This window comes from Cydia amplana, chromosome 16 (assembly GCF_948474715.1).
Source record: "Cydia amplana chromosome 16, ilCydAmpl1.1, whole genome shotgun sequence".
Lineage (NCBI taxonomy): Eukaryota > Metazoa > Arthropoda > Insecta > Lepidoptera > Tortricidae > Cydia > Cydia amplana.
Genome location: NC_086084.1, coordinates 11,847,472 through 11,861,878, shown reverse-complemented (window position 1 = coordinate 11,861,878; position 14,407 = coordinate 11,847,472). Strand labels below are relative to the sequence as shown.

General features: G+C 39.3%; 3 protein-coding genes across 6 annotated transcripts in view; 1 reads left to right on the top strand and 2 right to left on the bottom strand.

The window, feature by feature from the left end:
- Positions 1–334: 334 nt before the first annotated feature.
- On the top strand, positions 335–8,097 carry LOC134655015 (polynucleotide 5'-hydroxyl-kinase NOL9). Of its 2 annotated transcripts, none has more exons than XM_063510474.1 (6): positions 335–433; positions 589–2,175; positions 2,713–2,929; positions 4,939–5,421; positions 6,530–6,690; positions 7,696–8,097. In XM_063510474.1, exons 2-6 carry the CDS (start codon positions 591–593, stop codon positions 7,968–7,970), a joined length of 2,721 nt encoding a protein of 906 aa, XP_063366544.1. In that variant the 5' UTR covers positions 335–433; positions 589–590; the 3' UTR covers positions 7,971–8,097. The 2 variants fall into 2 exon arrangements, with proteins under 2 accessions (XP_063366544.1, XP_063366543.1); XM_063510473.1 differs by having other exon boundaries at positions 392–518.
- A 99-nt stretch (positions 8,098–8,196) lies between these two features.
- On the bottom strand, positions 8,197–9,917 carry LOC134655016 (ras-like GTP-binding protein Rho1). 3 transcript variants are annotated; one of them, XM_063510477.1, is made up of 2 exons: positions 9,798–9,917; positions 8,197–9,405 (listed from the first exon to the last, which is right to left on the bottom strand). In XM_063510477.1, the coding sequence occupies exon 2, from the start codon at positions 9,398–9,400 to the stop codon at positions 8,822–8,824; it is 579 nt and encodes a 192-aa protein (XP_063366547.1). In that variant the 5' UTR covers positions 9,401–9,405; positions 9,798–9,917; the 3' UTR covers positions 8,197–8,821. The 3 variants fall into 3 exon arrangements, with proteins under 3 accessions (XP_063366547.1, XP_063366546.1, XP_063366545.1); XM_063510476.1 differs by lacking the exon at positions 9,798–9,917 and adding an exon at positions 9,613–9,726; XM_063510475.1 differs by lacking the exon at positions 9,798–9,917 and adding an exon at positions 9,533–9,697.
- Positions 9,918–13,591: 3,674 nt separating this feature from the next.
- Positions 13,592–14,407, bottom strand: part of LOC134655125 (aldehyde dehydrogenase, dimeric NADP-preferring) — a 57,135-nt gene continuing 56,319 nt past the window's right edge. The window contains exon 11 of the mRNA XM_063510585.1: positions 13,592–13,724. Within this exon, the coding sequence (XP_063366655.1) occupies positions 13,704–13,724 (21 nt within the window). The 3' untranslated portion in view covers positions 13,592–13,703. The remainder of the gene's footprint in view (positions 13,725–14,407) is intronic.

Below are 14,407 nucleotides of genomic sequence, written 5' to 3'. Positions count from 1 at the left end.
CGCCACCTTTTGGCTGTTCTTTGGAGTTCATAGTTTAATTTATTTTCACGTAGTTACGCTACTCACCGGTAGATGTCATTCTATTATAGTTAAACATGAGCGGGTTTAGTGTTGTCCCAAATATACTGGGTCAACCAAATCCTGTCAGTAAATAGAAACAAAAAAAAACTATACTCATCCTTTTCTTTTGGGTGCTAGTACTAGTGTAAGACAAAGATAATATGATTCTCTCTGTCTATGTTTGAAATCAAACAGACCTTTGACACACTATAGTTTGAATTAAGGTCCAAGTTGAACTTTTCTAAATGTAAAAATTTGGTAGTAGTAGTAGATGAAGTCAAAAGTACAAGTTGGACCGTAAGTTACTTTTATTGACATTGTCTTGTCAAAAAAGTCATAATACCACCGACGGCGCTGACCGCGTTTATTTTAAGTTAGTAGAACTGATGTCTGATATAGTTATTTCCATTTTAGTGTAAAAGAATGTTCAATAAGAAGTGAAAAAAGCTAATAGATTTGTAAGACTCAATTATTTTCTATAAACATGATGGTATTTGAACTATTTTGCTTTAACTGATTGCTTTGCAGGTATGGAGTTTTTCGAACAAGCGCATGTTGTAAAACGGAATCACAACACCGACGACAATATGAAGAAACAACTAAAGCAAATGCTGTACGGGTACAAACAAAACGATAATAGACTCATCCGAGACGCGGCTAATGTTGAAAAGGAAGATGATTCCACATCTGTTAGTGGATTTTCCGATCTCGAATTGACCGCGTCCAGCAGCGAGGGAAACAGCACACGGCAAAGGATTTCTTTTATAGGACCCGGAAGCGTAAGAGATACTGCAATTGTCAGTTTAGATGATTCTGTAGATGGTCAATCACATAAATCTTCAAATCTAGACAGTAGCTTAGAGGAGAATGGTAGTTTGCCAAAGACCAGTGATGTGTCTCTTTCTGATATAAACGAAGACATCGAAAGTCTCTCTGAAGGCTCTATATCTATTAATGAAGGCAATGAGAGTGATGATAATTTCTCAATGACTAGCACTTCTGTAGATTCCGCCTCGGAAGTTGAGTCCAGCGCTAGTGAACCATTTGATCCCGATGGCAGCTTGGCCTCAAAAATTTTAGAAAAATTAAAACTGAGAGACAACCCTAAAGTTTCCAAAAAGGAAAAAAAGGGGAATATAAGTCAAATACCAGAATCTATTCAGATGGAAAGTGACTCAAGTGAGGAGTTGCATTCTGATAAAGGATTAGAGAGACATTCTGAAGACACTGTTGATTACTCAAATACTGCATCACCTTCATTTGTTTCTATAACTGCAATCAACATGCCCCATCAAACTCTCAGTGATGTACTCGGAGACTACACATATCCAACCTTTAGAAACTTGCCATCTGAAGCCCAGAATGTGTTTGCGACTAACAAGTCTGGTATATTCCCAACGTTGGATGATGAGAGTGTGAATGATGCAAATGACAGTTTACTCCCGGAATTGGGAAGTGCACTTGATGACCCAGAAGTCATGGACTTAGAGTCCAGTTCAGACGTGCCAGTAGACGAGAGCTCATTTGCTTATGACGATACCATACCATCTGAGGAAACCTTCCAAAGAGAGATATCAACAGAGTCCGTTGACACCAACTATGTCAATCCTGTAAATATATTCTATGGAAAAAATTGCTGTATACTAATCCTTAAGCATCCTGCTGAAATATACATTCATGGAAAAGTCAAAGTCACGTCACTGGGAGGTTCAGTAGAAATTGGTGGCTACACTCTACAAGATAAGACTTACAGGGTTTACGCACCAAATTACAATTGCTCTCAATACTTACGGACACTAGATCATGATAAGGGCTATTACGGGTTATTTGGAAAGCTGACAGGATCCGGTCTGTCCGTGGCGGCTGCTGAAGAAGTTGTGACCACCCTCGGTCCCCGTGATAGTGTTGTACAATTGCAACCGTTGCATGATAGAGTAGCTCGGTTTGTAGAGAACAGCTGCACCATAACAGATCTGTTCTCCAAGACTAATAAGAATGTTGATGGCTGCTTCAGAAAAGCATCGGACTTTTTGGGATGCTCACTGTACCTTATGAAACCTTGGAAGAGTTTTGAAGAGAATCCTTGTTGGAGCCAAGCTTTGCAACATGGATATAGTAAGATTTGGATTTTGTTTAATGTTATTTAAAAATGGAATGGCAATATACTATAAGTAATTAGGAAATAAAGGGATAAGTTCGCCTTTGTACTGCCTATCCTGTGCCATAAATTTGTGTACATACATAAATTACATAATTAGTGTTAAGGTTAAGAAGTTGTACTTGAACTGCAACACTAAATACTCGAGTCCAACCAAGCTAACTCTGCATGCCATTTGCAATGTTTTCTATGAAAAACTAACATTTATATTGACACTCCAAGTCAGTGCAAAGTTAGCTTAGATCTAGACTACAAAGTACTAAGCCATTTATACCCCAGACACAAAAATTAGTTTGTTTAATTAATTTACTGTCCAGTCATCTTCATCTTGATTTTCGTGGGGAACTCTTGAACAATAAACATTGCAAAACAAATGTAGCTCCTAAATTGGCCACATGAAATTACACCTTACCAATGGGAATGCACTTTTACACATTAGCATATACAACCTACTACTTTAAACAGTTTAAATATATGTTTGCAAACTCTTTCAGAGCACCAAAGCAGGGGAATTGTATGCGGCGGTAAAGGCTCGGGGAAGAGCTCGTTCCTCCGCTACTACGTGAACAGAATGCTGGCGCGCGGGCCCGCGCTGGTGCTGGACCTGGACCCGGGGCAGAGCGAGTTCACGCCAGCTGGCTCAGTGTCAGCTACTGTGGTGGAGGAGCCACTGCTTGGACCGGCATTCACGCACTTGAAGACACCCGAAAGGTTAGTTGCTTATTTTGCTTTTGGTATTTTTCTGTTTTGTATTGGTATGGATTGCTTAGTTACTGGACTCCATTTAGAGCGGAGATTCATAGCTGTAGGGCTCCATGGAGCCCGAAACTACATACATCTAGTTTTCACGTTTGTTGGGAGCTGTTTCCCACTTACAAAGGACCACAGCCATTGTAGGTACAGTCGAAAGTTTTAATTTATGACCCATTTTGTACCTTGTCACAGTAACAATAGTATGAGGTCTCTAGCGTCTTTCATATTGATTGTAGTACAGCCCAACCACTTACCTACTTCAGGTGCAAATTGTGAAAGTGTCTTGAAGTTTGGACTAAAACTAAACTCTTTTAAGCTTGAAAATCGTACCTTAATTAGAAATACAACATTAACATACTGCTGCAGAGGGTACAGTCAGCAGCAGCAAGTGGCTAAGCGGTTGATGTATTAAAAATACACAACACACGCTCTTATTCTCTAAACAGTAAGGTTGTGTTCAGTTGATCATTTTGAATTTGAACACCTCACCCGTTTAGCTACTTTTACTGACCGCAAATGAGATGACAAAAAACGAGTTTGTCACTGATTGTGAAGGTGTGGGCAACGCGCATGTGAAACGCCTGGTCGCAACTGCCGGGTACTCGACACGGCGTTCAGTCACTCGGAAACGCCCAAACGGCTATTTTGGTTGCTCTTCTGCTTGATTGAACATTTTCCTAAATTTAATCGGGACCTGCGTAGATTTTGCTTAACGTCATAGGTATTAGCCAGTCAACCGGCAGTACCTATATTAAAACCTCACACAAACATGTCGCATAACGGTGTTGTGCTGACGTGATGATGTAGGCAGTCATTTTGATCTGTACTCGTACCTATTTTCGTATCATGAGATTAGTCATAGCAAAAGATTAGACAGAAGTAAATTCATCAAACTGCTGACCAAGATAGAATAATGATTAATGGCAATAATGGCACGTGTAGTTTTCCCAAAACTTATAAACATTAACGATAATGGCGTATACTCGTAGTCTCTGCTGAAAGAGAAGAGTCGTAAAATGTATGAGCCATCCCATACATTCTACGATTTCTCTTTCCGCACAGATTCTAATAGTTTTCAATGATTCACGGTTAGTTTCACTAGACTTATATCGACCCCCACCCACTCGCTATTTTCAGTTAGTTACCCGTGAACAAGATGCATGTAACTGCGTCGAAATATCGGGACCTCGAAAACAATACAAAAGGTGATTACGGTCAATATAAGTCTGACGTATTTCAAGATTTGGCACCTTGGGTAGCTTATCTGTTTGTTTTTTGCCTGTCTGCTTAGGTTTAGGTAATCTATGTCCTAGTGAATCTGCCTAATAAACTTACAGTCCTGGGTTCAAGTCTCGGAAACGATAAATGATTATGCGTTGGAATTATATTAGCCTTATGGTTATAGCCACGAGCAGGCCTCCAACCCCCGCCCATCTGGGGGAGCATACACCGCGCACATGCCGCGTGTGTGGACGTGGGATCCTCTCTCGCATAGGACTATACAGCCACGAACGCAAGTGTCGTCACCAGGATGCTGCTTAAAACATCTGACACAGATGAAAAGGCCTATTATTATTATTATTATAGTTATAGCCAATTGTAGCTAGCGCACAGCTAGCGCTATCTCTGCCCCCTGTTGAAATGACCGGATATCATAAAATGGCCAATCCTAATGATCCGACTCTGGTTGAGAGACAAAAGCGTACTTGTTAATAAAAATTACTTAGCGCTGTAGACATTGCCTATTTTAAAAATTTCTAAAGCCAGAAATGTTGATTTAAGCGGTCTAAGAACTAAGTAGGTACCTATTATTTGTACCCACACCTCCAAATAGCCACGGTTTACCGACCCTTCCCCTATTCGATGTGATATTATTACATTTGTGTTTTAATTAATTTTACTTAACCAAGTAACGTAAATACGTGCTCAGTAATTCAACACGTTGTTTATAAACCGTTTTGTTCCAGGATGTTGAACATCGGTATCATTAGCACAATGGATAACCCGAGACGCTACGCGACAGCCGTGCAACAGCTCATCGCCTACTGCCACGGCGAGCCGCGCTTCCGCGACCTGCCCTGGATCGTCAACACGATGGGCATGGTCAACGCCCTGGGCCTCCAGTTCATGGCCCTAATGACCATACTTCTACAACCCACATTCATACTTCAAATTGACTCTAAAAACCCTAAAAAGAGATTCGCATCTTACCTTGATTCTGATACAGTCAAATCACTGTATTATAAGTACCAGTATAACTATCTCTTCAAACCAATTAAGTTACAGAGCGAGTTGGATTATGCCCTAATAGTGTCAAACGCTGATAGTGTTAAGGGTAATTTCTCGCTGCCGCCTAAGGAGGAGAGATACCTAAACTTTTTGGCCTATTTTGGCAGCATGATGACTAATAATGCCAGTGATGACTTCCTGCTGAGCGTTGTTCCGTATGAGTAAGTTGGTTTTAGTTATGATATTAGGCACTAGATACGGTACACGGCGGGAAGTTGATAACTCGAGATATTTTATTAAAGAAATTAGAACTTTAAATTAAATTACATAAGGTTCAAATTTCTTCCATTTTTTCCCGCGAGTTATGAACTTCTTCCCGCCGTGTACGGATTTATTATATTCGTACCTCCACTCGCGAAGTTTCCTCTCCCTCCCCCCAGCCCCCCTGGGCCTCCAAAAATATGTTAGTCAATGTCACGCGAAACATCAAAATCGGTCCAGTATTTTAGTCGCGAAAGGTAACAGACAGATAGTTTATTTGCCATTTACATAAATTAGTTTGGATGAACAAGTATTTTTATCCAAAACTATAACGACTCCGTATATTTAAGAATCCACCAAGCCGTTTGGGTTGCGCAATGTGTATAAAAATATGCCTTGAACTATTTTCTCCCATACATGTACACAAATCTCTTCATCAATTAGGTAAACATATTTAGCGTGTTTTGTTCAAATTTTTACCGAACTCGATCGCTTTTAGTGTCCCCACCACACATAGACACAACATTAAAAAGTATAGTCAACAAAAAGCCAACCTTGAAAACGTATAGCAAAAACACGTAGTATACACAAACAAATTTCGTGCCCACCTTTTCCCGTTACTACCGAGTTCCCGGTACGAATGTGAATGAAGACCGACTCGGCCGTGACTCATCGGCTCATCGCGGACGCAATCATCGCCCTTATCACCACTGTGCAGCTAATTCCTCCGATGACATCATTTAATTTTAATTGTAACATTCAATTATTCATATTTTTATGGCACCAAAATACTTTTCCGTCGAAAAAAATTAACAACTAATGTAGGTATCAGGAGGACTTATCGCTTTAAAGTGATCTCTTTCAGACAATCTTTTGATAGCAGGAGGTGGATGAAATTAGTTTTTCTGGCTCACCCTATATTTTAGTTGGGTTCAGACTTTTAACCTGCAGAGACCCAGAAGTTTTGTTTTTGAAAATGTGGGAATGACAGGCTAATATTTATTTACTAATATATTTTTTATTATTTTAACTTGTAGGTTTAAAACTTCACTTAATAATTGTTTTCAGAGTGGATCTACGCAACTTATACATCGCGTTGAATGTTAGAATCAATGAAGACAACATTGCGCGTGTGATCAACGGTAAAATAGTAGCGCTGTGCAAACACGAGGGAGATGGCGGCAAGATATACACGCTCAGAGACACTCCGCTACGGTGCTACGGACACGGTTTGTTTCAGCTATATTTATATCCTAAACTAGCTTCTGCTTGCGATTTTGTTTGCGTAGAAGCAGGCCCGGATTTAGAGACCTAGGGCCCCTCAACATTGGCCTTAAAGTCTATTACTATTGAAAACAGTGTCAGGTATGGCCTAAGCACTTGGAATCCAGGGGGGAATCTTCTCAAAACAATTGCTAGATTTTTTTGAGGATGCATGATGATTATAATCAATGTTAAGGGTAGTAAATAGACGGGAGTAAAGTTGACCCTTTGATAGAAAGAACCCTGAAGGGTTGAGCAAACTAATACTAAGTACAAATATGTACAGATACAGATTTCATGTTTATTTAAAATCTAGCTCATTTAATATTTTAGGATTACTTAGTCATTAACGTTTAACGAGAATTTTAGAGCCTCTGAAAATAGCTTCGACAAACATAATTGGAGCATTATCTATGAAAAGGGACCTCATTGTCGATGGCGCTTACGCCGCACAGCGTCGCGCGGCATATTTATATCGTAGCATCTTTAATAATGGTGTAAGCGCCATCGACAATAAGGTCCCTTTTCATAGACAACGTCACAATTTATCAATGAATTACTAAATCTGTAATGTTGGTGTTTCCTCATTGCAGTGACTCACGTAATGACAACATTTGGACTGAGTAATTTGCCTATGTGACGTCATAATATTTCAGGTGTAAAAATAAAATTATAGAGGGTTGCACGATCAAAAGTAACTAGGTCATATGCCGCAGTTATGATGCGCGCGAACGAACGAGTGCCAAAAACTTGTTCAAAATAATTACTGTTTATCAATGACTGGCGGCGCAGATACATGTGCGATAAAGAATTCTAACTCGACTCAGCATTTTAACTTTTGGCACGCAACCAATTTTAGTTGAAAATTTCCTTTCAGTAATGTTAAGTCATAAATAATTCCGTTATCAGATACATAGAGGCAATAAAGTGCCGATTAAAGATAAGTAGAGTAATAGTTGTATCACTCACAGGGCTAGTTCGCGGGATAGACTTGGAGAAGGGGCTGTGCTACGTGGTGACGCCGGCGGCGGCGGGGCGGCTGGCGGCGGCCGACACGCTGCTGTACGCGGACTGGGCGCCCGAGCTGCGCGCGGGGGCGGCGCTGCCGGCCGGGGCCGCGCTGCCGTACCGCGCGCCCGTCGCGGCGCTCCAGCGGCAGCTCATGTCGGCGCCCCGCCGCCGCTACAACCCGCTACAACTACTCAAAATGTCTAGGGTTCCTAAAGTGAAAGCTTCCGTTAGTTAATAAAAGTGTAATTGGAGTAGATCCAAAATATCGTCTTAAACTATAAAAGGAAGTCTAATTTTATGTTAATTCATGTATATTTGAAAGATAATTTTGTACTTACAATACTAATAAAACATAACATAGATGATTGATTTTAACTTAAATATTTCCCCATCCTAAACACCTTGGATTTATAAATGCTGTATTAAATTTTTATAAAAGTCAAAAAGAGTCTAGAAAAGAATTGTTAAAACATGGGGTTCGTTTATTACTAATAAATTATATTAGCATGCGATGTGATCATACAGAAGTTAAGATTTCACACAAACAAATAGATTACAAAAAAACTGCCCTACACGAGAAGAATCAGATTGATTGGACGTCTCGGAGACGCATCGGCTGACAGGCACTTGGCTGCGTCAGGGCGCCCGAGTCAAACAAACAAACATCCTACACATTATACATCACTATTTTATTGAAAAATTAAAATACAAAATATGAAACTAAATAAGTCTCATTGAGATGGGCGGGCGCGAGGAATAATCTATTCAGGAAGAAATGCTACTTGATTATATAACTGACAGAATAGCACAAAAATTCCATGGGCCCATAGACAGGGGGCCCACTTTCGTCCCCGACTACATTTGTTAAGGCATTTATGCTTAATCTTTACAGATAATCTATAAAATATACAAGTACCAATTGTGAAAGTGTAGCCACACGAATACTGAGTGGATGTGCGTGCAGCGGCGAAACTCGGCGCCGGCAGGCGGAGCCCGCGGCGCGGCTGCAGCCCGGTCGTTTCAAACGTAAGTGTTCAGGCAGTATGCGAACCATTCATAAATCAGAGTCTCCCAACAACGGCACAATTACAGCAGAGAACACCTAGTCTTCTTCTTCTTCTTAACCTGTAGCGCGGCGCGGGTGGCCGTCTCGAACACCTCGCGCACGCCCTCCTTGCTCTTGGCCGAGCACTCGAGGTAGGCGAACGCGTTGATCTTCTCGGCCATGGCGCGGCCCTCCTGCGGCTTCACGGGCTCCTGCTTCATCTTGCGGAGCTCGTTGATCGTGGCCGGGTCGTTGCGCAAGTCCTTCTTGTTGCCCACCAGGATGATGGGCACATTGGGGCAGAAGTGCTTCACCTCGGGCGTCCACTTCTCGGGGATGTTCTCGAGCGAGTCGGGCGAGTCCACCGAGAAGCACATGAGGATCACGTCAGTGTCGGGGTAGGACAGCGGCCGCAGCCGGTCGTAGTCCTCCTGTCCGGCCGTATCCCACAGCGCCAGTTCCACTTGTTTGCCATCAACCTCGATGTCGGCGACGTAGTTTTCGAACACGGTAGGCACGTACACTTCCGGGAACTGGTCCTTGCTGAACACGATCAGCAGGCATGTTTTACCGCAAGCACCGTCACCTACGATCACTAATTTTTTGCGTATCGCAGCCATCGGTCCTGTAAAACAATGCAACGCAAATAATTACAAGTGAGCGTCAACGCCTTTCGTGACTTATAAATATGGCCGCCGTATAGGATTATGGGTAGGGAGTAGTAAGACAAGCCCTCAATTGTGAATAAGCACCTGAACTAGCGGAAGAAGAACAGCACCACCACATAGTACCCTCACATGCGAGGGTGGTTATTTATTATATTTGTAGATACCTGAAGATTCTGGCTAATTTCTGCAGAATATTGGCTTATCGACACTACTAATCGTCTTTGCTCATCACAAGCACTTTCGTTCGTACAATGAGTGTTGCGATATGTAAAAATGAACGAGTTTAATTTAGACCTTATTTTTTTTAAACAAATATTGACAAAGTAATAGTAAATAACAAAAAACCAACCTTAAATGTCTACTCCAACCAATAACTTGTGAATAAAGCACTTTTATTCCATGAGAATAATTCTCTCTTTATTTCTTCCTATGACATAAGCGCACTGAGTTGCCATAATGATATTAAAATTGATGACCGCACCATTTGACATTTTGTTTTATTTTTAAATTCCGTTGTACGCAGCTATCAAAAAAATTGTAGAAAGACAGTTTCACACGATCCAGAAATTCCAGAATCACATTCAGATTTACTTTTTTTAAATATTTGTAGTGATGAAAAGAAAAAAGTTAGTTAATAAATAAAGTCACATTTCATGTACAGTCGACGTCAATAGTAGTTTATGCAACAGTGATATAATAAGGGTTCTTAAAATTCAAGGGTCGAAGTTACAAAACGAGACGTAGTCGAGTTTTGTAAAAAAAGACCCTTGAATTTTAAGAACCAATTATGAGCTGTTGCATACATTACTTTTTCTATGACAGCTGCAGCAAAAAAAAAGAGTTATTATTAAAAAAAAGAGTTATTATTTAAAAAAAATTGAGTTATTATTTAAAAAAAAAAAGAGTTATTATTGTAAATGAAAGCAGTCATCTTATGAGCCTATAGACAAATCATTCAAATGACATTGCTTTAGATATCACTGTCAGTCATTTAATTGACACATTTAAGTGCTGGAGTAGAAAAAGATAATATGTTTACATTTTTCGCCTTATTACAAAGGAGTAAGGTGTAGTAGTAAGTGTAAACATATTTTTAACGTCTATGTACCTTCGAAACTGAAGTAAAATTATTAAACTGTCAGTCTGTTTTTGGATTTAAATGCTTTTTTTCAGTTTTTATAAAGATCATCGATAGCTTTTAAACTTCGTGTTTTACATACCTACGTATGTTCTATCCATCATCAGTATTTTTAGAATTAGCATAATTCCATGTGAAGAACGCTAAATTTACACCCTGTACAAACAGACGGGTATTTTTATAACTAAGTTTTAAACATAGCGATAACGAGGTTTATCGAATCGTTCTCCATCATATAAATAAGAATTATTTATTTATTTGCTAAATAATGAATAATAGAAAGGGAACTTGGGGAATAGAATAAAAATAATACGAAGTCAATTTCACTGTTAAGGCACTTTAATGATGTCTTATTTCTCCCATATGGTACATTCCTTTAGGTGGAGCTATTTGCTGTTATAAAATGGTTATAAACTTAAATAACAAATATTTTACAGGTACTTACCATCGTTATAGTTTGTACAAGTGTTACGTATGGTTTAATGGATTAAAAATATTTTATCAAACTATTATGATGGTATAAATATATTTCATGGGGATTTAAATCTTCTGGAGGTAGAGGTGTAGGGTTGGAGCCGGTGTAGCTTTATTGGACGTTCATAAGCGCATTGTAATATGCCTACTTGAATAAACTATCTTTTATCTTTATCTAACAATTTGTAGTTCTTCAAATTTCAAATGACCTTCCAACGTAATTTATACAACCAATAAAACCATACACAGCCTTTCTATTGTCATGCCTATATCTTACTAAAAGAGTAGGAGAAATCGTATATGTCTCACATGTAGCACTCGTTTCTTCCTAAGGCTAAAGTATGTAAGTGCGAGAGGGAAGAATGTTTTATGTGGGTTATTCCCACTAGTTACCACCAAGTTCTTACCACTAGTAACTACTGGGAAAAATGATTCCCAGTAGTTACCACCAAAATTTGGTTAGAGTTAAATACTAATAAAAACAGTATAAATTAGTATAGTATAAATATAGAGTGATTTTGAATTACCGAATAAAATCACTTAAAAATAATCTAAATGGATTATTTAATTTATCCTTGCATATATTATAGTTTTTGTACTAGTACCGGTTAAACTGTTTCAATATTTTTTCGTCACTTTTAAGGCAGTTTACTAAAACACTAATCGACTTAATGATTTATTAAATCACTCTATATTTATTTTTTATTTTTTTATACTGTATTTATTAGTATTAACTCTAACAAAATTTTGGTGGTAACTACTGGGAATAAAAATTCCCACTAGTTACCACCAAACCGAGCTGGTGGTAATTACTGGGAATTATTTTTCCCAGTAGTTACCAGTGGTAAAAGGTGGGAAAAAAAATCCCAGTAGTTACCACTGGTAAGAACTTGGTGGTAACTAGTGGGATAACCCTTTTATGTCAGCCACGCCCGCGCAAGGAGCTAAAAATAAAACTGTTTATGGACTTTTTTTCTCAATTGAATTTTTAAAAAGGTACCTAACTTATTTTGAGCACCCTACACTTCCCAACGAAAATCACTCAGTTAAATTCTAACCTCTTAATGAGCTATTACGCGTAGGTACATCGCTTCTAAACTTCACAATTGCAAGAAATATTTATTTCAAAGGTAGGCAACACAAATCTTCAAAAACCATCACCTTTAACAAAAAAATATATATTAATTTTTGTACATTAAAGTAACTTCCCTAGGGGAATAGTGACTTAGATTTAGAACAAAAATTATATAACACTTTATAGGTATATTACTCGTAAATTAGATAAGTATCAACCTAGTAAGTTAGAAAATTTGTGCCCAAATATTAATATAAAAAATATTAAGTATTGTAGCAGATGGCAAGCGTGGTAATAAATACAATAGTTCTGGCTCTTTCCTGACTTGGCAATAAGGAGTACCTGGAGTACTGCAACCTGATTCAATCAGGAAGAAATACGTATGTTTGGGCTTTTTTAGACGGCGCGCGAACTCGTATACGATTTTAGTTACATTGCGGACCATTGAGGTTACATCAATTCAGCCGACCGATCAAATGACGCAATGTAATGAAATGAAACTCGCATACGAGTTCTCGCACCGTATAAATGAGCCCTTATGCACTGTATCGACAAGTCAAGAAGGGCCTAATGTACGATTCCCACCGCAAATGTACGAATCGGGCCGCGCCGGAGCGCATTTTTAATGTGCTTATACATTATGTATGGTAGAAGCGATAGAGTCCGACCGAAGCCGTCCGCGTCCGCGAGGAGCCGACCGGCTTGCGGCCGTACTAATGTGAAATGCGCCTCGACTCCGCTCGTTCGGTGGTAATGGTACTTAAGTCGTCGGGCGTACGCACGTAACGATACGATTACCGATTCATCGTTCGAATCTCCCGTGATTAAGAGCGGAAGCCTCTTTTCAACTTTATTTCTTAGAAAGAGTTTTGCTTGTATTACATGTTTTTTAGGGTTCCGTACCCAAAGGGTAAAAACGGGACCCTATTACTAAGACTCCGCTGTCCGTCCGTCCGTCCGTCCGTCCGTCACCAGGCTGTATCTCACGAACAGTGATAGCTAGACAGTTGAAATTTTCACAGATGATGTATTTCTGTTGCCGCTATAACAACAAATACTAAAAACAGAATAAAATAAAGATTTAAGTGGGGCTCCCATACAACAAACGTGATTTTTGACCGAAGTTAAGCAACGTCGGGCGGGGTCAGTACTTGGATGGGTGACCGTTTTTTTGCTTGTTTTGCTCTATTTTTTGTTGATGGTGCGGAACCCTCCGTGCGCGAGTCCGACTCGCACTTGGCCGGTTTTTTTAAATCTTTTTTTAAGGGGTTTCGTCTTCGTCACACAGCGATGATGTCACGTAGTATTACAGGTTTATAATAACCTTAATTCCTTTCTTGCAGATTGGTGATCACATTATTACGTCTGTATACCCAAATAAAGTAAACAATACATAACAAAAATAAACACATAAGTATAAATGCAACAGTTGAGCGGAATGCCTGCAAACTTATATAGTTTCATTATTTAAAATAGTTAATAGTAAAGATATAAAATTTCTTATAAAACAATATTATCACAAATATCCCTGGTACTTTGTTCCTTGAGTCTGTTTAGAGTCCACCCGCCTACAGCTCCTCAGACACAGCCTGAAAAAAAAAACAGAAATAAATTATTTTTATTCAAGAGGCGGTTCACTAGCGGTTATATGCAGCATCGCTTGCCAGCCGCGTGTTTGTCACCGTAGCGGGAGCAAACATATATAATGGTTAACAAGTTATAGTCCCCCACGAACTACCTACCGCCTACCGCCAACATCGATAATTAATCGTTATCCGCCTCTCTATCGCTCTTGCATACAGAGAGGCAGATAGCGTTTTCGAGTTTGCCGCGTGTGCGGCGAGAAGTAGGTCTATTTCCCTACTATACCTAGTGATTGTATTAGCAGCATAGCAAATCCAGGGGCGCAAATTATGAGCCTTATACTAGTTATTCTACATGTGCTTCTATACCTTTTCTTCGAAAAGATTCAGCTCTGGCTGAGATCTTTCCATGAATTCCATGGAACTGCTACTTTGTGTTCTATATTGAGACATTTGTTGTCTGTTCCATAGAAGCATATAACTACAAGGTATGCAGGTATACATTTGGCATCATTTACACATGGGCTTGCGTCACGGCCTGTACTCGAATTCAAATGTTTCGATGATAAATAAAAGGTCGTGTAATTTACGTTTTACAGATTTTCTTACTTAAATTACCTACATTTTAGGCAGGTACCCACATTTAAAAATTAGTATAAATTAAATAAATATAAGACTAGTCATATGGC

Bases quoted from the DNA above. Each gene is read 5' to 3' on its own strand.
- LOC134655015 (XM_063510474.1), top strand. From the start codon at position 591: ATGGAGTTTTTCGAACAAGCGCATGTTGTAAAACGGAATCACAACACC. The intron at 2,176-2,712 runs GTAAGATTTGGA...AAACTCTTTCAG, and splicing joins AGCTTTGCAACATGGATATA to AGCACCAAAGCAGGGGAATT. The intron at 2,930-4,938 runs GTTAGTTGCTTA...GTTTTGTTCCAG, and splicing joins CACTTGAAGACACCCGAAAG to GATGTTGAACATCGGTATCA.
- LOC134655016 (XM_063510475.1), bottom strand. From the start codon at position 9,566: ATGTGGTGGTGCTGTTCTTCTTCCGCTAGTTCAG. The intron at 9,406-9,532 runs GTGCTTATTCAC...ATTGTTTTACAG, and splicing joins TTCTTCTTCCGCTAGTTCAG to GACCGATGGCTGCGATACGC.